The sequence below is a fragment of the Nematocida homosporus genome, assembly GCF_024244095.1.
Source record: "Nematocida homosporus strain JUm1504 chromosome Unknown 4562, whole genome shotgun sequence".
Classification (NCBI taxonomy): Eukaryota; Fungi; Microsporidia; genus Nematocida; species Nematocida homosporus.
In genome coordinates, this window is record NW_026250689.1 from 64,486 (window position 1) to 84,750 (window position 20,265).

General features: G+C 41.4%; 13 protein-coding genes across 13 annotated transcripts; 6 read left to right on the forward strand and 7 right to left on the reverse strand.

The window, feature by feature from the left end:
* Positions 1-124: 124 nt before the first annotated feature.
* NEHOM01_0045 (uncharacterized protein) lies at positions 125-3,514 on the reverse strand (the record flags this gene model as incomplete). Its single annotated transcript, XM_051488923.1, has 1 exon — positions 125-3,514. One exon carries the CDS (start codon positions 3,512-3,514, stop codon positions 125-127), a length of 3,390 nt encoding a protein of 1,129 aa, XP_051344883.1.
* Positions 3,515-4,528: 1,014 nt separating this feature from the next.
* Positions 4,529-6,661, reverse strand: NEHOM01_0046 (uncharacterized protein; the record flags this gene model as incomplete). The annotated part of the gene is made up of 1 exon (XM_051488924.1): positions 4,529-6,661. The coding sequence occupies one exon, from the start codon at positions 6,659-6,661 to the stop codon at positions 4,529-4,531; it is 2,133 nt and encodes a 710-aa protein (XP_051344884.1).
* Positions 6,662-6,702: 41 nt separating this feature from the next.
* Positions 6,703-7,254, forward strand: NEHOM01_0047 (adenylate kinase; the record flags this gene model as incomplete). Its single annotated transcript, XM_051488925.1, has 1 exon — positions 6,703-7,254. The coding sequence occupies one exon, from the start codon at positions 6,703-6,705 to the stop codon at positions 7,252-7,254; it is 552 nt and encodes a 183-aa protein (XP_051344885.1).
* Positions 7,255-7,396: 142 nt separating this feature from the next.
* On the reverse strand, positions 7,397-9,226 carry NEHOM01_0048 (uncharacterized protein; the record flags this gene model as incomplete). Its single annotated transcript, XM_051488926.1, has 1 exon — positions 7,397-9,226. One exon carries the CDS (start codon positions 9,224-9,226, stop codon positions 7,397-7,399), a length of 1,830 nt encoding a protein of 609 aa, XP_051344886.1.
* Positions 9,227-9,869: 643 nt separating this feature from the next.
* Positions 9,870-11,114, reverse strand: NEHOM01_0049 (uncharacterized protein; the record flags this gene model as incomplete). The annotated part of the gene is made up of 1 exon (XM_051488927.1): positions 9,870-11,114. The coding sequence occupies one exon, from the start codon at positions 11,112-11,114 to the stop codon at positions 9,870-9,872; it is 1,245 nt and encodes a 414-aa protein (XP_051344887.1).
* Positions 11,115-11,733: 619 nt separating this feature from the next.
* On the reverse strand, positions 11,734-12,114 carry NEHOM01_0050 (transcription initiation factor TFIID subunit 11; the record flags this gene model as incomplete). Its single annotated transcript, XM_051488928.1, has 1 exon — positions 11,734-12,114. The coding sequence occupies one exon, from the start codon at positions 12,112-12,114 to the stop codon at positions 11,734-11,736; it is 381 nt and encodes a 126-aa protein (XP_051344888.1).
* Positions 12,115-12,140: 26 nt separating this feature from the next.
* Positions 12,141-12,707, forward strand: NEHOM01_0051 (protein YIPF5/7; the record flags this gene model as incomplete). The annotated part of the gene is made up of 1 exon (XM_051488929.1): positions 12,141-12,707. One exon carries the CDS (start codon positions 12,141-12,143, stop codon positions 12,705-12,707), a length of 567 nt encoding a protein of 188 aa, XP_051344889.1.
* A 282-nt stretch (positions 12,708-12,989) lies between these two features.
* Positions 12,990-13,934, forward strand: NEHOM01_0052 (uncharacterized protein; the record flags this gene model as incomplete). Its single annotated transcript, XM_051488930.1, has 1 exon — positions 12,990-13,934. The coding sequence occupies one exon, from the start codon at positions 12,990-12,992 to the stop codon at positions 13,932-13,934; it is 945 nt and encodes a 314-aa protein (XP_051344890.1).
* Positions 13,935-14,183: 249 nt separating this feature from the next.
* Positions 14,184-15,092, forward strand: NEHOM01_0053 (uncharacterized protein; the record flags this gene model as incomplete). Its single annotated transcript, XM_051488931.1, has 1 exon — positions 14,184-15,092. One exon carries the CDS (start codon positions 14,184-14,186, stop codon positions 15,090-15,092), a length of 909 nt encoding a protein of 302 aa, XP_051344891.1.
* Positions 15,093-16,347: 1,255 nt separating this feature from the next.
* Positions 16,348-17,280, forward strand: NEHOM01_0054 (uncharacterized protein; the record flags this gene model as incomplete). The annotated part of the gene is made up of 1 exon (XM_051488932.1): positions 16,348-17,280. One exon carries the CDS (start codon positions 16,348-16,350, stop codon positions 17,278-17,280), a length of 933 nt encoding a protein of 310 aa, XP_051344892.1.
* NEHOM01_0055 (large subunit ribosomal protein L5e) lies at positions 17,277-18,167 on the reverse strand (the record flags this gene model as incomplete). The annotated part of the gene is made up of 1 exon (XM_051488933.1): positions 17,277-18,167. One exon carries the CDS (start codon positions 18,165-18,167, stop codon positions 17,277-17,279), a length of 891 nt encoding a protein of 296 aa, XP_051344893.1.
* An 801-nt stretch (positions 18,168-18,968) lies between these two features.
* Positions 18,969-19,298, forward strand: NEHOM01_0056 (uncharacterized protein; the record flags this gene model as incomplete). Its single annotated transcript, XM_051488934.1, has 1 exon — positions 18,969-19,298. One exon carries the CDS (start codon positions 18,969-18,971, stop codon positions 19,296-19,298), a length of 330 nt encoding a protein of 109 aa, XP_051344894.1.
* A 427-nt stretch (positions 19,299-19,725) lies between these two features.
* Positions 19,726-20,130, reverse strand: NEHOM01_0057 (uncharacterized protein; the record flags this gene model as incomplete). Its single annotated transcript, XM_051488935.1, has 1 exon — positions 19,726-20,130. One exon carries the CDS (start codon positions 20,128-20,130, stop codon positions 19,726-19,728), a length of 405 nt encoding a protein of 134 aa, XP_051344895.1.
* Positions 20,131-20,265: the final 135 nt, after the last annotated feature.

Sequence of the window (20,265 nt, forward strand, 5' to 3'; positions counted from 1 at the left end):
GAGATAAAATAGAGGTATGTTATGTTTAGATGAGATAGGTTGGAATAAATTTGAGTTAGATAGCGTATTTAGATAGCGTAGTTAGATAGTATTTGGATAGTATTTATATAGGATATTAAGTTGTTTATTGGGTTGGTAGGATTGATGGGGTTGGTGGGGTATGGATAAGGATGGATTCATAGACGGAGTCTCGGAAGAAGTGCTCGGCATCGGGTGGGAATAAAGAAGATTCGGAGGTGTGAATGGGAGATGGTGTGGTGGAGGCTTGAATGGCTTTGAGGAGACAGGACTTGCATTTGGCTTGCGTGATAAGAAGATACTGGGCATACTCATGGGTATAGGGGAAATTGAGTCGGTTGAGAATGTAGGTTTTAATCCGGGGGTCTTCATGGCTTAGTAGCGAAAGAAGTGTGGCTGTTGCTTGCATGCAGATGTGAGGGCCTTGACAAGTAGTGAAAGAGTTTGGAATTGGATTGGGTGGGGTGGTGTTGGATGGAATTGGGTTGGGTGGGGTGGTGCTAGGAAGAAGATCAGTAAGAATAGTTGGTGGGAGTTTGTCTAGGGCCTCGGAAATAGTAGGGGGGATTTGGAGATGGGCATTACGGATAAGTTGGTTTGAGTCTGCTTGGGGTTGTGGTGATTGGGGCTGTGAATGGTGTGCTGTTATAATGAGTTGGAGTTTCTGAATGATGCGGGCTGGATAGGACTTAGAGGAAGTATTGGGTAGAAGAGAAGTTAAGAAAGAAGACTCGGTGGCAGTGAGATCGGGAAGACGGCAGAAGAAGACTAGAGTTGAGAAAATGCCGTTGTAATCATTGGTATCAGTAAAAAAGGTAAGACAGCTCAGTAGGACTTGGCGGGATTCTTTGAGTACTGCAATTTTGGTATACTTGGGTGAGATAGAGGAAGATAGGAATCCGTTGAGTGTTTCTTTGCACATCTTTTTGATAAGAGTGGTGTAGAGCATTAACGCGGCATTTCTGATCTTCCAGTTAGAGTGAGATATTAGAATAGTTGAAAGTAAGAATAATGCTGGCTCGTATTGTTTGATGCCGTAGCGGAAAATACTATCACCTGCTACTCCTTTGAGTAAGCAGAGGTAGTGAATGAGAAGATCGGGTTGGCGGATACAGGCTTCTAAGGGAGTAGAAGGAGGGACTGACGTGATTGAAAGCTGAGTAAGAAGGAACGCATCGGGATCAGGGAGGCAGGCTGTATTGTTCTTGATGGGTGGAAGAGTAAGAGCATTAGTGATGAGCGAGAAGGCTTTTTGGATACAGGTAGTTAGAATGAGATGAGTGGCTGGTTTCTGTTTAAGATTAGTTTCGGAGGCACAGATGGCTTTGAAAAGATAGGGAATACCACCATCTCTTCGAACGGTTTTGAAAGTCTTATGCTCAATTTCGGTGAGATAAGTTTGGGCGAGGGATGTGGTCTGGGTAGGGGAGTTGAAGAATAAAAGCAAGTTCTTGATACAGAGTGAAGAGACCATAATATTGCCTAAATGGCCTCCAGCCGTTAGAAGGGCAAAGCAAAATCGATCTAAACAGGTGGTATCTTTGGTAATAATCGCGTACAGCTGAATAAATAGTAGAGTTTCACGAAGAACATACCAATGGTGGACGTACTCACTGTTATCTGCGAAAACGGGTGGGGAGTCGGTGTTTTTGGTAGTGGTGTTTGTATTATTGGCGGTTTTAGTAGTAACTTGACTTAAAGGTTGCTCATTGAGATAAGAGGAGAGGTAGATGTCTCTGGACTGGATAATAGCTAGGGAAGATTCGAATAAAGGAGTAATGAGGTGCTGATAAAGGTGCTCAATCGTTTGGTTGGAGTTTAAGTTAACTTGTGGGTAGAGAGATAAAGGAGTGTGTTTAAGGGCTTGGCGCTTGTGTGTTTCGACCATAACCTCGGGATTGATTCTTTCGGCCTCAATAATGATGGGCCGACCACTGGCTGAGTTGAAGATAGACCAAAGTAAATGAACCATCTTGTGGGTTTGCAGGATAGAAATAGAAGGACTGGCTAGTTGGTCAGTGGCAAAAGTAATGGCCTGCTGGGTTTGGGCGTCAGAAAGTGATTGGGTAGTGAAAAGTAGAGTGGCTCCATAGAAAAGAGCTGTGTCCGCGGCAGTGTAGGCCGACTGTACGGTGGTGAAAGGAAGAGCTAAAGGCAGTTGGGCCGCTGCTTGGCGAATAATCTTATAGGGCGAGCCTATGGTGCTAAGCGCAATCCTTTCTTTATCAGCTGTCGGGACAAAAGAAGCCGACTCGGGATTGGAACAGAGTGCTTGCAAGTAATGCAGGCCCTGGAGTTGGCGAATGATGTTTTGACTTTCACACATTCCCAATACAATCTTCACTATCATTGTGAAATAAGCAATGGGGGCGGTTAGAGTAGGCTCAGACCAGCCTTTGGCTTGTATGTACTTATAGCGTTTTAAGAACTTGTTCCGGAGCTTAGTTATGAAGAAGGCAAAGGCTGATGCTGCTCTAGTCTGATTCTCTTTGGCCTGAAGAACTTGATTAAGCTGAAGCCATCCACTTACTAGCCGAACTGTATCCTCAGAACATTCTAGTCGCCTAGTTAGAAGGTCAAAATACTCCGTTCGAATCTCTTCATTCCGATGAATAACTGCCCCGGATAATAAGTAGCTGGGCAGGTCCGTCTGGTTGCTTATGAAGTAGAGGACAATGAATGACTTTAAACCAAACAGCACGTGCATGATCGCTTGCTGGTGAGTGGGTGGCAGTCTAGCAGCTAATACTCGTAGATTGCGACTGCCAACACAGTTAGGTACTATGTTAGCTAATAGATCGGCATAGTCTCTGGGGTCTAAACGCCGAAGTATTTTCAGCACAACGTCGCCCTTTCCTTTGCTATTGATTAAGTCTATATCTTCTTGCTTGACCACTGCGAAACTGCCTTCAAAGAATAAAGCCATCTCTAGCTTAGCTTGATCAGACCAATGAACACTCGCTAAAAAGGATGGACCAAAATGAGTAGCTAACTCTTTGGTCACACTTTTGATTAGTGTTCTAATAACATAATGTGTACCGGCTATTTTCTTATCTAGTAGAATGATAAGTTGGTCCTTAATATTTTCTAAATATGGTAATAAAACGTCATTATAATGTGCTGGGTTGGTGGTTTGGCTAGTGCTGATTTGTTGAATAGCCATCAGAAGAGTCTCAAACCCAACTCGCAAATCGCCCAATCTCTCCATACTCAAGATGCTTTGAGTAAGACTGGCAAGGGTTGTATGGGCATCTAGCCCACTAGTAAGTTGACCTTTAACCAGTACTGCTAAGTCTAGTGCATTAGTAGGTAGTGTTTCAATCTGATCATTACACTTATTTGTCTCTTTAAGTGGACATTTGATCTCTTGATTAGATCTAGAATAGTATAAATGTCCGGCCCAGAGTTTATCTTCAATTAACTGGGTATTTTCAATCCAATGACGCAAATGCTTACGGCAAAAACAGCCAACATAGTCTCGACTTCTGTTAGTCATGAAAATTTTAGAACGGCTGGCTATCTCTAGCTCTCATATCAAAATCAATTCTAGTCTGATTGTTGGTTAACTTGTCTGATTTGGTAGTACAGCATAGTATATTCAGCTGTGGGTTTACTAGTTGGTCGAAAGAAGTGATCTTCTGTTTTTGTCTCGGCGATGAGCTTTCAATAATTGGACTAGTTGTAGTTTGATGGATAATGGAAACATTGGCTTTATTTGCAATGGAGCTGGTTACTCTGTACTGTTCTAACCAAAAGTATCATCTGATTTCGAGTTATTTTTAGCTCTAATAATGGTCATCACAATGAATACCAGATAGAGAATAGCTAGTATAACTATTGTGGCTGCGCCTAGAACCATTGAGGCTTTAAATAGCTTGTCTAGCCAGGTGTTTTCTTCGTTAATTTCCTCTAAGTCGAGTTCTGTATCTTCGGTGTCTATATCAACTAGGGTCTCGTTCTGCTTGATGTTCTCGTGGGAATCGGTCTGGTTCGTTTCTTTGGGGTCCATGGCTTGTTCTCCTAATTCAACCGGGCCGATTAATTGAGCAGTTAGGCCGGACCAATTGTGATGCACCGATTTCCCCGCATTGGCACATCGCCAGCAGCCACCCCACTAATCATATCACTAGCACAATACTAACCCAATACTAACCCGAACTCAACTTGATATACTACTTCATGTACTGGGCTACCAAATAGGCTAATCCTACCCCGATAGCAAAACAGGCCAGAGCACCAAAGGCCATTATTATGATACGCTCACCATCAATGGTCTTCCTTAATACGCGACGGGGCGAGTAGGGCAAATGCGGCTGCACCGGCTCATTCAGGTCTACCTCGAACAAATCGATTGATCGGACCTCATCATTAATCTGATGGATGGCCATACCCCCACCAATACCTAAACCAACAAGTACTAATACTACTAAACGCTTATGCATGCGGATGCTTTATTATTCCAGATAAATACAGCCTAGTTGTTTCCTAATTGGGTTAATGAAAAGACGTATTAAGGCACAAAGTATAGAAGAGATCCCGAGCGAGAAATAAGGCCTTTCTCCTGCAGGGATTCAATATAGAGGGCAAACTCTTGGTCGGAAATAGAAAAGACGCCTTTGGCCTTCTCTTCAACAACTGCCATCTCAATTCCTGTATTGCGCTTGGCAATTCGAACTATAAAGGCCTCAATTGCGCCCTTGGAGTGCGAATGAGCGCGACTGCACTGGGTTAGTTTGGTTGTCTGTCCGGTGTAATGGAAGAGATCAATTTGTGCGGGTAGATTTACGGCAGTTAGAGAAAGAACTGAGTCCTTGTCCTCCAGTAAATGGGCCTTTTTCAGAACGTCAATGCGATCGAGCACAACGGCGTTGTTTTCCTCTTTGGGCTCGACTAAAATGGCTTTACAAATCGCTTCGCTAGTTAGATCTCCTGTTTTACCAAGTAGAATAAGCACAGCTGCCTGCACCAGATCACAAACCACTTCAGTATTGCCTATCTCCACTACGGCACAGGAAACCGTTGGACAGAGTCCTAAAAGGAACTTCCGACCCTTTTCACGACAGTACTGAATGATCTCTTCCCAGGCCTTCTCTATCTCACACGGAATATTGATCTCAAGCTTAGGACAGGACCATCTTGTATAGGCCAATAAACGACAGTCAGTTGTAAGTCCCGGTCCTTCGCGTCGAAAGTACATTTCACTAATAGTTATGTCCCGCAAGCAGAGCTGAATCTCTTCAAAGTTAGATAATTCAAAGAACTGAAAGTTGTGGCAAAGAGTCGGCATATCAATGTAGTCCGCATTTTCTTTGCTTATCGGTAAGCTGTGGTGGAGCTTGATCTCTTTAAACTTCTCAATACGCCGCATAGTCATCTGGACTAAACTCTTCTCAACGGAAGAGGTATTAAGCAGAATCAAGCGGCTCTTAATTCCGGCCAGGAACTGACTCCAAAACGATTTGCGATCGGCCGGTACATTAGCAATAAACAGTGATAATTCTTGGATTGGTTGTTTGGTCTTTTTCGCATAAGTTTCAATGAGTTCTAATAGGTTGTTTTCAAACTCATCTGTCGATTCTCTGGCAAAGACTTCGCGTAACTTGCGACTGAACACTAACTCCATTGGTTTCCTTACTAGCTTCAAAGTTCGTGGCATTTGCCGTAAGTGCTTGTTTACAAAGACAAGCATGCGAACTAGTGATAAACAGTCCTGGTGCTTGGGCAAGAGTTCTAATAAGGCTGCTAGCAAGACATTCATGAAGATTTCACGGCTCTTCTCGGAGTAGTCCACAAATGAGTAGAAGGAAGAGAGCCAAGTATAAGTTTGTTTGTTAATACTCTTGCTAAGCATTCCTGCTACAAACGTACTAATAAACCCTCTTAGTCTGGGCTCTTCTATCTTCTCTTCCAGCATTGAATAGAAGATCTTCTTCGTGCGCTCCTTCTGGGCAAAGAGAGCATTGATGGCCGAGATGTTGGCATAGATGGCTAGATGACTCTCGTCCTTAGCACTAGTTACTATTTTGGCCATCTTGGTGCACAGCTTCTTCAATGATTTCTTTTGGCTGCTCGACTCGGCTATCTTGATGTACTCTCTAAGGAATATTCTTAGGGTTTTGAGCAACTTATTACGATGCGTTCTCTCCTCTTCGGTTGGCTGCTTGACTTCGCGCAATCTAATGTACTGCTGTATCTTATCTAAGAACAGGTTGTGCAACTTTGTTTCCTGTGGTTGAATGATAACGGCAAAGACTTGACTAAAATAGACCTTCTTCAAGTCCTGTACGTTGTTGTTGGACACTTCTAGATTTACTCGAATGAAGTATCTAGATAAGAAAGCCAGCATTTTACCGATTCGCTCATTGGCCCGTCGGTAACCTGCTAAGAAACTCACGAGTTTCTCTAATGTATAGTCACAGGGAAAGCCTTCTAAGTACTTCAGCAGCACTCGGTTGTAAAGATGGTAGATTTCGCCCCCTTCAATTGAATACTTATCTTCAACATCTTCAGTACAATAGCTGTATATTGCGTTGTAACCGGCCATAAAGGTGCTGGTGCAATCTCTATCGGCCGGAGAAGACATTAACTGCATAATAGAAGTCTTGATCGTATCTAGATAAGTTTCTTTGGTTTCTTTCTCCATATCCAGCTAAAATTCCAATTCTTTTCTATTTTTAGTTTCAGATGGGACCAATGACTGTTCGTATTCTAGTTACTGGCACACCAGCCGTTGGTAAAACAACCTTATCTGGGTATTTGGCTCAAAAGTTAGATTTCAAAATAATTAATCTTAGCGATCTTATCGAAAAGAAGCATCTCTATAAAAAAAGATGTTCAACTTATGATACGTTAGAGTATTCGCCACAAAAAGTCAAAAATTACCTAAAAAGGAAAATCAAAGACAAAAATAATTATATCATCGATACACATGATCCGGAAACAGTAAGTTTTGTTGATTTTAATCTTATAATAGTGCTGAGTGCTGATTTAAGTGTCTTAGGGAATCGGTACGAGGCAAGGGGGTACAACGCGTTAAAGACCGAGGAAAACTTGGAAGTGGAGATAATGGAGGTTGTATACAATGAGGTTCTGGACCATATTTGCTCCTCGCCGGAAGAAGAGAAGAAGATAGTTCGAGTTTGTACCACTGATGGGAAGGAGCCCCGAAGTATTCAGGATATCTGTGACGAGATCTTTCAGACTCCCCAATGGAAAGCAACCATAAGCGAAGATTGAGTTGAGTTGGTATGGGTTAGTAGTGTGTTGGTGTGGTATTGGGTTGGTAGTGTGTTGGTGTGGTATAGTGTGTTGAGTTGGTAGTGTGTTAGTATGGTATAGTATTGTATTGTGATGACGTAATTGGATGTAGTGGTGCTATCTAGGTGCTGGTGCATTGTTGGCGATGGCTGATTTCGTACTTGTTTCTTTCGTGTGAGACTCGTTCGGGGGTGATGAACTTGGTGTTGACGGCGGTTTCTAGGAGAATAGAGAACTCTTTTTCGTCAATGCTTGGAACTGATCCGCCTTTGAATAAATAGTCTTTGGCGGCTTTGAGCATAGAACTGTTCTTATCGGACCAGGAGAGCTTGCGGTACATTCGCTCGAGAAGACCTAAAGATAATCGGAAAACAAAGACTGCGCCATAACAGCCAATGTGGTCAAAGACTCGCTCAATGTAGGACCTGCCAAAAACAGTTGTGAAAAGACCAACTAGCCAGGGAGTTACTAGAATTTCGAGCTCAATTGATTTGCCGGTTAGGTTTTCATAGAGACCTAAGAACCTTTCCTTAATAAAGACAAGTAGAACATGGACATCTCTTTGTAAACCATAAATATTAGGGCCGGTGTACCCTGGCATGATTCTTTTGAAGATATGGTGTAGGCCTAAGAAGGTTCCGTGTTCGCCTAACGTGCGATAAAGAACTTCGCCAATTAGTGAATGGGTCTGTAGATACTCGCTGTTATTCTCCAGGGCAAAGCCGAGTAGAGCGCGGCGGAGGCCGGCTTCGTTCGTGCTGGGAGTGTACGAGGCCCGGGAGAGGTCTTTGTCTATTTGCTCGGTGGTGTCTGTATCTACCCAATTGTGTCGAGTTAAAGTTTGCTCATAGAAGCGAGGGTGGCTGGCCATACCGCAAATACAAAACCAAGAGACCCATTTGAAAGGTCTCTGTTTGTGGTTAATATTAAGAACCTCAACCTGTTCGTTTTGTTCTATGTACATTTGGTAGGCAATGTCTATATCATCACCTCCTTGGGCTTGAACAGCTGCCATATCTAAAACCACGCTAATATACTCGGCTTTGAAGGTCTTCTCGGGTCGGCCAATTTTAGACCGGACCTCTTCCAGACCAACCGCACCAGCCAATTGCGCCACAAACTCGCGCTGGTTGGCATCTCGGATTTTAAGCCGAGTTGATGATCGTCGCGCCATAAAACCTTCATGCGCCACTTCTACACGCCGTACCATATCCAAAGGAATGGCGAAGTAGGACCCAGCTCGACTAAACACCAAAAAGTCCTGAGTGATTGCCAAGTACTCGGAAGGAGCTCCGCCAAAAGCCCCACTCAATAATCCTCCTACCCAGCCAAAGCTACCATTGTTAACCACGCCAAAAACACAGCTCGGCTTCTGGTCATAAAGAGGAATTCGCTCGGAAAGACCTTCAGCAATACATTGCCAAGCAAGTTCTTTAGCAGGATCATTTACGTCTTCTAATTTGTGCAGGCACAAGGTCATTAGTTCTTTCTCAAGACTATCTATTACTCCTAATGCTAAAACAGATCCATTTTCCAGTTGCAGCTCAATTAAGTAATCCTTCCGATTAATACCGATAACTGCTGAGTATGAGCTAACCCAATACTCGCTGTTGCTATATAAAGCAAAGCCTTCGGTGGCCAGCACTATAATTCTATCTGAGCGGTACTCTTTAATGTAAGCCCCAATCCCAAGGGGCTCAATTGCACTCTGCATAAGCCCTGGGGGCTCACCAGCAATCCATTCCAGGATTCGCTTAAAGAGCGGACTACCACCCACAACCTGCCCACTAGAACTAAGCAAGCGATATCTGCCTAGACACCTATCAGCTACATAAGCCTCAACATTAGGATACACTATGCTCTTTCCCTCGTCATCCACTTCATTATCCATCTCTTCGGTCATTCGTTTCTCCACCCGGTAGCCACTCTCAGCATAGATACAAATCCACATATTAATTTGTCGGGTTAAGCTAGGAAATAAATAAGCCCCTTTGATTCAATCTGTTCAACAACCAGCACTTTTATATCTGTCCTGTTTACATATACTAACCCAATACTAGCCCAATTTATTGAGGGTGTTTGTTCCTACTATGTTTGTATTCACTACTAATCCATTTATTCAGAACAGAATACAAGTCTTCTATTTTGAAATTCAGATTGGGTTGGTTTAAGTTTTACCGAAATACTAATCCAATTCGACTGCTAAATTACCACAATTAGATTTATTGAATTGAATTAAGATTGAGTTGAGTTGGATTGGGTTGAGTTGGGATTGAGTTGAGGTGGATTGTGGTGGTATTTGATTGAGTTAGGTTTGAGTTGGTTAGGTTTGGGTTGAGTTGAGTTGAGTTGAGTTGGGTTAGGTTAGGTTTGTGGTGGTATTTGATTGAGTTAGGATTGAGTTGGGGTTGAGTTAGGATGGGATGGTGTTAGGATTGGGGTAGTTTGAGGTGTATGAAATAAACCTCGTCGTGTTTGAATGAGTTATTAGAGTAGAGTAGGATATCAGGAATATAATAACCCGAGTAGATGAGTAAAGCGAGTTCTGAAAAGACCATCTATAGATCCGGGAAGATAGAAGGATTGAGTGCTCATTAAGGTTCAAGAGTAGAAGCAGATTGTGGAGTAGCGGAGACATATTCTAGACACTCGTGAATACTGGTGGCCTTCTTGTTATTTGTTAAGTATGGTTTAAGTTTAGTTTGCAGTTGTTTTGTCTTTTCCGCGAGATTTTGAAAATGCTCTGATAGAATCTTCAGATCTTCAGCCCATTGTTTAATCTGTTCCACTGGGATTTCTACATATGCTTCTGCTAAGGAAGGATTGCAAAAACGACGAGCATCTTTAAGCCGATCCCAAAGATCAGCCATTCTAAAAGTCCATGCATGCCAGCTCTCTACTGAAAGAATACGCCAGATCTCAGCATGCATCTTTTTGACTGCTTCATCTGTTGGCGTGGTTTTTATGATATCAACAATATCTATTTTTGAAACAGAATCGATAAGGTCCTGTATGTCATTTTCGATGATAATATCGGCATAGGTGCCTACTGCTGTATCAGGAGCCTTTAAAAGGTTCGCGCCCAGTAACCGTGCTCTTAGCAAGCCATACAAGAAATGCCTGAGTTGCTGCTGAGCACAAAGAGTTGAGCTGAGTGCCGATGGGTTGTCGATAATCGTCTTCCAAGCTTTAACCATTGCTTTGATATTACCCGGAGGCACCACCCAAGGACTGAGTGGATTAGTCTCATGCACTATGTTATCATAATCCACAAGAAACCCATCTGTAACTATTATGATCTTATCTTCAATATCATCCTCATCTGATGTTTTAAGCAAAGAAGCAAGATCGACCCCCGCAGTACTCTCAGTTACACCTTCTAGCTTTTCAATATAGTCATTAATAACCAGACAGCGATATTCAAGTTCCTTTATAGCATTGACCATGGCATAAGACAAAGAATCTTTCTCAATATCAGAAGAACAAGCTTCAACGGCAGGATTATCAATTGGCAGGCAATTATCTAGCATTGCAAATAGTTGGGCTAAGTCAGAATCATTTGCTAAACCGACTTTCAGAGCGTTTTCCCAGAACTTTAGATACTGTTTAGGTATTTTAACATCACTAGCTGTCGCATTTGCACTTCCATAATCTGAATGCAAACAGTTTGGATTGGCATTGTATTCAATCGCCTCATTAAGAAGCATTGTCCCCTTGCGACTTTTAATACACTGACTCTTCCACGACATCGGTGTTGTAGTTTCCTTAACAAACAGACTACGGCCCCATAATGCTAACCAAATTAGACTAGCTGCTATCAGTCCAAAGTATAATTTCATATCTCTTTTGTCGTTCTAAACTAATATACTCCTATGTTTATCAACATTGATCTACAAGCTTTATCTTAATTTTAATATCAGATCAACTCAAATACCAACCCAAATATTAATCCAGAGACATTCATCGCATTCTTTACCAAGCACTCATAACCATATAGGCACACAAATCGAGTTCAGTACAATATGTTGTAATAAGTTGCAGTAAGCTAGGCTACGATTGGGGTATACTTTGGAATCTAATTTAGAAATAAAGCTTGTGTCTGTCTGAGTATGACCGTTTCCTCCGTGTTGTTCGTATTTTCTTTGATCTTTGACTAGTTGTGAGTGTTTTAGCCTAAGGACCAACTTTAGTTTCCCATACCAACCCAATAAGCCATCCTACTAACTTAATACTAACTTAATACTAACTTAATACTAACTAAAACCAGTTTATTTATCACAACTAACACTTACCTCTAGATATTAGTCTCGCACTTAACCCAAACCAATCTAATACTAACCCAAACTCAACATCAACACAATCTAATCTAACTAAATACTAAGTCAATCCAACACCAACATCAACACAATCTAACCCAATACTAAACTAAACCAAACCCATGCAATATACTATCTTTACTTATCTTCTTAGCGGTGCACCCATATTAGGCATGCGGTGGTATAGCCGGCGATACGCTTCGTGTATTTGCGAAGGCATTAGCTCCCCGGGCTCTTCCCATTCAGACTGAACTTTCTTGGCCTCCTCAACCAACTCAGAAACAAAGACTTTAGCTATCCCACTAAGCACAATAGCAAAGTTAGGATTGCAAGTTTGGCCTAGAACTTGACTAACAAACTTTCTGATACCAGGCTTGTTAAATCCAGTCCGTCTAAAAGTCCCATATCGCACTAATTCATCTTCGGTCAAAGCAGAAACATCGTTCATTATGGGGTCTTCTTGCTGGATCTCTTCTGAAGTCTCTTCTTCAGTATCGCGTGGGTCATCTTCATCGGTACGCATATTTCTTTTGCTATTCTTTTTCATATATGCAGGAACTTGACCAGAATTATGACGTAAGCATTGCTAATGCACTCTCTGGATACTTGCCTGGCGATATGCCATTACTGGACGATTTAGGGGTTGATTTTTATACTATTCAACGCGATACATTACGTGTCTTCTTTGTTAAGCGCGAAGCTGAGCGACGTACAAACGATGTGACTGGTCCGGCTTTGTTTCTGGTAGTCTTTGCCTTGATTCTGGCGATTAGAGGACGAGTGCATTTTACTTATATGTATTCTTTGTTTGCAGTGTGTTCTTTCTTTATCTGTGGGTTAATTTCAACTATGCAGAAGAAGCCGATTACTTTACTGAGTATCATTAATATTCTGGGTTATGCTTTTGTGCCGATTTTGCTCTTTGCACTTTTGAGTGTAATAATACCATGTGGGAAGGGTTTAAAACTGTTCTTTGGAATAGGGTTTGCTTTATGGTCAACGACTGTTTCTACTTTAGAGGTTATCAATAGATATGCGATTAGTAATCAAGTTCTTTTGTTGGGATATCCTATTTTTCTTGTATATATCTGCTTTATGATCATTGCTGTAGTGTAGAATTGAGTTGAGTTGGGTTGAGTTGTGTAGTATTGAGTTCGTATTGGGTTGAGTTGGATTGTGTAGAGTTGGGTTGACATTGAGTTGGGCGATGGAGCGGAGTGAATTGGGTGGAGGTGGGTTAGTATTGGGTTTTAGATTGGGTTAGTATTGGGTTAGATAGATAAATAAAGTATTACTTAGTATTTGGATAGGGGGATGTTCGGATTGGATGTAATTGGCCAATTAAATGTGACCTTGGGATCTCCGATTTAAGAGATAAATTCAACGGTTTTTTGCAGAATGATGGGTCGGAGTAGAGACACGGATACGGATACAGATATGTTTGTATTTGAAGATGTAAGACTTGAAGAGGTAAATACAAACGAAAGGGATGATACGAGCTTTTTCACGGGACCTAAAGAGGATAGTACAAAGGAATTATCTAATGAGCTGAAGAGGTGTGGGAAAAGAGCATTTATGGGTGTAAGTGCTTGGACTAGTGGTATAATTGTGTTGGTTTGGTTATTGGTGCAGACTCAGAGGACCATATCTAATAATTCAAAGGGATTACTATTGGGCGTAGATCTAACCACCGAGCAGATCACGGGGATATCAACCCAATTGATGGTTATAACTGGACTGGTGGCCGCAATCGGGCTAGCTGGTTTAGCTTATATGATTAATGAGCTGAATGCTGAGAACAAAGGACATAAGAGATCTTATAAGATTGGCAAGTGGGCTATTGTTTCTCTTCTAGTGATCGGGCCGGCTTTGGCTGTTTGTTTGGGATTGTACGGACTTAAGTACGGGCTGGCGATGTTCTGTGGGCCGGCCACGATCTTTTGTGTTGCGGTTGGGGCATTGATTGGACTAGGATTCATGGCTTTCTTGGGACTAGTCTCACTAATGACCAAGAAGCACAGACGCGAAAAAGAGTACCGGCCAGCCGTCTGGAAGCTATTACTACCCTTTTTGATGTTTCTCGCCCTGGCCGGTGTTCTGATTTGGGCATACATTCTCTTGAGCAGCTCGGGAATCAGTTACAAGATGATCTTTGATGCAACCAACGGCATAGGAAGCACTGTTTACGTTCCTCCTCAAGCTCCAGCACTACCAAAACCAGAACCAAAACCAGAACTACCTAAGCCTAAGCCTAAACCAAAGGAAAAGTCATTATGGGATATCTTTTTGGAGTCTGCGGGAAGAGGTGGAGGAAGTGGGTTGAGTTATGGTAATTGGATGTAACCCAAATATTAAACCGGGTTTAAGACTAAATTAGGCAAGTCATAATAACTGAGCACAATAGTTTATTAATAAATTCCTATATTTACTGCTCAATTTACATCTAGCCATATCTACAAAATTTTGAATAAGATGGCCATAAAAGGAAATTGTTAAATTAGTTGTTAATTGGTGACTTCATCACCGACAATTTTTTGTGTATTTCTTTCCCTATTAGGAAATACGCTCAAATAGATCACTTTTTTGCAGAATATGTCAAAAAGAGATTCAGATAAGACACATCTTCTTTCAGATTCAGATAACAAGAAACCTGTAGATTATACAGACGAACCATTAACGAAGAAGTCCAAGGCAACTACAACATCAGAGGACTGGGAGAAGATTCCTCTTCTCGCTAGTGAATCACAAGATGTGTTTATCGAAATGATGGATGATTCTTCAGATGATAATGATGGTGGGAATGGGAATAAGAAAAGAAGAGATGAATCGCTCAGACAGATGATCAAAGAATTATCCAACCATAGGAAGGCGGCGTATTTGGCAACTGTTGCTTGGTGCACTAGTTTATCAATGGTTTTGGTTATAGTGCTAGCAAGTATAGTTGGAGTGCACCATTCCTATGTACTACTTGATAGAGAAATCACAAATGCTCAACTAATTGCGGCAACGATAAAGCTTAGTGTTCTCTTTGTCCTTTTCTTGACCGCTCTGCTTGTTGGTCTCTTCTATATGCTACGGCAACTGTCGATCGAGAATGAGGGGCATTCTGTAAAGTATCGAGTGAAGAAGTATCTAGTTTTGATTTCTGGCACTGTAATTTCAACCATACTTATATCGACTGGACTATGCTTGCTTAGAACCGCTTTTATCAATGTTACTGGAGCCGAAACTGGGTTCTGGATTATTTTAAGCTTCCTTGGTGGTTTAGGTGCCTTCGGATATTTGTTCATGATTGCTAAGCTCTTTATCAATCTTCGGCCTTCAACAAGAATTAGAGTATTATTCTTGAAGATCTTCCTTCTACTTGCCGTAACAGCGCTCATGATTGTGGCTTTAGTCTGGGGATATTATCTCTTAAAGAGTCTCGGATTTAAGCATAAGACATTCTTCTCCATTTATGAAGGCATTGGGTTTGATGTCGGAAGTCGGCACACTTGGTAAGAGTTTATCCAACTCGCCTACCAGTTAAGTTAGAGCACAAGTAGCCTTTTGAACAAATTGTTGGCTCACCATAACAACTCACAAAGATAAGATAGTGAAATAGAAATAGGAATAAAATCAAATGCCATTGTCGCGGCTTTAAGCACTAGGTTTTTGGAGCCTGTCTAAGGATATTATTGAGCAGCGCATTATCAGATCCCTGGAAGGGAAATACTCCTTTCAATCAGTAGTACTCAATTAAAGACAAGCCAGGCTCGCCGTTCTTTATTTATCTAATTGATTTGGCGTTGGTGCTATAACTAGTTCCAAGAGCGTATTGGGGTTGGGACTTCCCTCTCGCCACAAGGTATGTCTGTAATAGAGTATGTGTTGACTAAGATGGACTGGGGTTAATGTTGTGTTGCTGAGTGGCTAAACGCCGTTTTCAACTAATACTAAACTAAGACATAGTCAGACTGGACACTCGTAGGATTTATTGAATAAAGTATCAACTGGATATGACGTGTACAACACCCAATTGGATTGGTATCTTTTTAAACCCAACACATCCTGTATTTATAGTTTGGTGTTGTACTTAACCAATCTCTAACTCAACCCAACCCACTACTAACTCAATGGAACTGCTGATGAAGAATAAAGATATGTTAATCTGTGTGTAGCTCCTGTGAGCCACACTGTAATGCAATACATAACTTATACTAACCCAATAGAATGGTGGTGGTCAGAGTGAACCCCGCAGTAACAATATCCTTTTTAGCTTATCCGAGTCTTAGAATCAATTAAATCATAAGACTCAAATAGAGAGTCTTACTCTATCACTCTTCCTATATCCCAACCCCAGTCCACCTTAACCAAGTTTAGCCCGCCATCTACCACCACCTAAAACCCAAATCAACTCAACACAACTCCATTTCTCTTTTCGCAATCCAATACTAACTTAACTCAACTTAACATAACTCAATCTAATACTTTATTAACACAACTTAATACCAACTTAACACAACCTAATACTAACACCAATATAACACAACCTAACTCAACCCAAACCAACATAACACAACGATGAAATTAACAATTAAGTATTTGGACAATCAGCCTTTGACGCTCCACACTACCTTCAGTCCGCCCGTCAGAGTATCATCATATTGCCGGGGCATATTAAAAAATGGCTATATGTAGACACAATTCCATTTAAACCCATTCATCTTAAATAAAGGCTGTACCTAGATTTAACTCTACAATTTGTCATTTAAACATGCGACTTCTTTGGCGGCTTCTGCTAGTCATGGCAATCAGTCCTTCTGTTCTGACCGCTCAATTCTCTGGTATCTTATTAATGAATCCATCCCATCTAGCAGTTAAAGAAATAACCAGTACGTCCGAACAAATAATAAGTAGTTTAGATCCACCTAAGCAGCCAGAAGAACCTTCCCTTGTTGCGGCAATGACAGAGAAGACTAAAGTTCTAGCCCGTGTTAGTATTAGTCTAGCTAAAAGGTGTATTCACCGACTTACTCCTAGTACTAATACTATTATCAACTTTCTTTATATTCTAGCTATTCTCCTCAGTATTATTAGTAGTTACCAACTTGATAAGATCTTCCTTTCTGGGAGTATCAAGAACTTCTTTGCTGATCTCGTCTCTTCAACCCTTGGCAATATCAAAGTCTTTGGCCAGTCCCAATTTAGTGCCAAGTTCATGAACAGCCCTGAAATGTACACTTTCATCACCGATACCCAACTCAAAATAGAATCCCGGGCTTTATTCATTAACCCCAACTCCATCAATCTCGAACAACTCCAACGCCTAGAACATCTCGCCGCCCAAGCACTTAAATCCCTTGCTACTCGTGGTGAAAACCTCCCCCATATCATTCAAGCCGCCGCCGCCCACTGCACCGCCCAAACAGGTCTCCCCGCCCTTCTTAGCCAAACTTCCGCCACTGCCACTGCCACCGCCACCACTGCCAACCATCTTATCCAACGCGTTTTAAACCTCCAATTCCTCGTCTACTCCCATGAAGCCATGATCACCCTCCTTAAACAATCCTACATTGAAAACCTCATCAAAGAACATAATACCCTCCTCTTCCAACTCTTCCATAAAGAAATAACCAACGCCATCCTGGCCGTCCGCAGCTTTTACATACAATCTCGTCTACTTGATATACCAATAGTCATTTATTAGGCCTGGTTGGTGCCAGTTAGGGTTTGGAGTTTAGCCAACGCCCGAAGCTTCTTCTCCTCACCTGAAAGTCGCTTCTCATTCTTGAGTTTGTACTGGCTGCGGTCGTAAGTCTTCTTTTCACTCTTCTCCACAAAGGTATCAGCTCTGATCTTCTCAAAGGCCGACTCATAAATACCCTCTATCATATCTGGAGTAATGTTTTGCTTGATGTACTCACTAAAATGTACCTCGTACTTCTCAGGGTTCTCTTCCTTCATAAGCGTCATATACTCAGCCACATGTTGTCCAAAGATTCGCTTCCTAAAGACTTCTGCATCTACCTCCTCTGATTCCTTATCATACCCAGTAAACTTACTAGGCGAGTGGGGAATATGTAAACCTCCATCACAGGCACCTTTCATAGCAGCAAAGACCTTAGCTCCATTACTTGATCGAGCTAATCCTAAGTCCAGATAACAACGGAAGGCTTGTGGACCCTCTTCATTATCGGATTCTAGGTAGTCCTCGCCATCGATCTCTTCCTTACCAGTATACTCCTCAGCAAGTCCGAGTTTAGAAAGTAACTTACGCGCACAAAGGAATCCAGTTGCATAGGCAGCTGAATAGTTCTTCAGACCAAAAGTCACTCCATACTTAGCCAGTTCAGTTGATTCGGCTGAACAGATGACTTTATCACCTACTTGATAAGCTTGAACGATTTGACAAATTACTTTGTTATTAGTAAGTCTTACTACTAATCTTGATTTAACTTCACCATAATTCCTCTTACTGTGTCGGATTAAGTTGTGTCTCTGTCGGTAGTCAGTTTTGCCCTCCCTTCTTCGTCGCATAGGAAGTCTTAATCGCTTCATTCGAGATTTATGTTCTCTGGCTATTTCGAACGACATTACAGGGGTGAAATATTTAGAAGAATAAATAAAGTGTAAAATCCGATTTTAATGGGTTTTGGGTTAAATTTGGGTTGAATTGAGGGGGTTTTAGGTGGGGATAGGGGTAGGGAAGGGGTGGTATAGGTGTGAATTGAGTGGGGTTGGGTGGGGGTATGTTATATTGCGATGGGATTGGGTTTTAGTGGGGTTATGTTATGATATTGAATTGAATTGAATTAAGTTGTATTTTAGATTTACTAAGTAGAGGTTTTGGAGTGGATGGATGTTGAGTTGTTTTGGTTTGGTTTGCTGGATTTGTTGGGGTTGTTGGATTTACTTGGAATTGCTTCAAATGGTAGATACTTTATGTTGTGTTCCGGGGTCGGAATAGTACCTTTCAACTAAACATACTCAATTAAAGACTGATTTTGATCTGGACGGATTAGTATTGGGTTGGTCTAGGTTAAGTTTTCGGTATTGTATAAGATCTTGAGATAGTTCACAAACTTATAATATAAATACTAATATGAGATCGTGATTTCTAATTCGAGATTTTAATCGCACTGGTTGCAATCACGGCCAGATCGATAAGTATTACAGAACTATGTCCCTTTTAGATAACGCACTTGAAAATGATAGACACTCCGAACACCACAGTTATAGTGGTGGATTGAGTTTGGTTTGGGTTAAAATAAATGGTCTCGGTTTTATTGGTTGTAGATAGTCATGTATACGTATGCGTATGGATAATCATGTGCTTTGTGATTATTATTTGGAATAGATTGGTTATAAATAGATGACCAGATGGTAAATTGGAGAATGAGGGTGTGTTTTAATGGATGTGCGTTGGGTTTGGGCCGAATATTTTGGTTGCTAGTTGGATTGGGTTTTGTTCGCTGTGACAACGATGGGGACGAATTATTAGAGTGTATGTGTATGTGTGGGTGCTTTCTTGTGAAATTGCTTGTCGGCCTTGTAAAGAACCTTGTTGGATCCAAGAAAGAGCCTGAAATAGGAGATGACGTGGATAAAGACTCTGTTGAAACGCCTAAATTATTGAATGGTGCTCTAAATGATTCGTTATCTAATCCACTGCCAAACCCAGGAAACAAAGAAGTGCAAACTGAGGCGTTAAGCCCATACAATTGACCTATGGCGATGTTCTAGTGGCTTATATCTCCAGAATATTACAATAATTGTTGGCCGGCTAGCTAATCTACACTCCTTTCAAATGGCAAACTCTGTACCTATATACTCCCTTGCCTTACTATCTCAATACTAAACTTCTGGCTTTTGCCCTTATAATCAATAAATTGAACTGCAGTGCCCAATGCTAATCTAATACCATCCTAATACCATCTTAATACCATCTTAACTAATACTTAACTAATACTTAACTAATACATACTCTATTAAAGAGATTCCATGAGACTAGTGCGGGTGCAATTTATTAAGCAAATAAGGGTCTGAGCGAGAGATGACGTCATATCAAATGTAGATAAGATATGCAAAATAAAGCGGACAAAGTCCTCTGGTTCTACTAAAGGTACGTGTTGCTAGTACTGAGTAGTGACTACTAAGTAGTAATCCGGTTGGTCGCCTGAACAATGGATAGTGATCGTTTGGCAGCACATAAACCACCCCAACCCAATCCCTTCCTAACTGGGACAAACTGGTTTGCTAGCACATTCTCAATATATGGGGGTTCGGAAACCCAATACATCTCTATTTCCTTACATTGTCTTGGCTTGTACTGTTCTGAACTGAACTGAACTGACCTTGACATAGTAAGATGAGCTAAAGTTAATAAAACTGTTTGTTGCTTTATTCTGGCCATATTTATCTCTGACTTAGAGATTCCCAACTTAAACTTTTTGAGATAGCTATGAATTGAGTTTGTAGGAGTTGAATTTGTAGGAGTTGAGTTTGTGTAGATTGTAGTTGGGCGGGCGGGTTTTAGAAGATTAAGTTGGACATTCATGGATAGTACTTCGGCAATTTACTATGCAAGCAACACGTGTGGTTGGGTTAGTATTGTGTTAGTATTGGATTATGGTGGAGAGATTGGGCATATTTATTATAAGCATACACGAACTGGGCAGTTCAGTTATGCCCG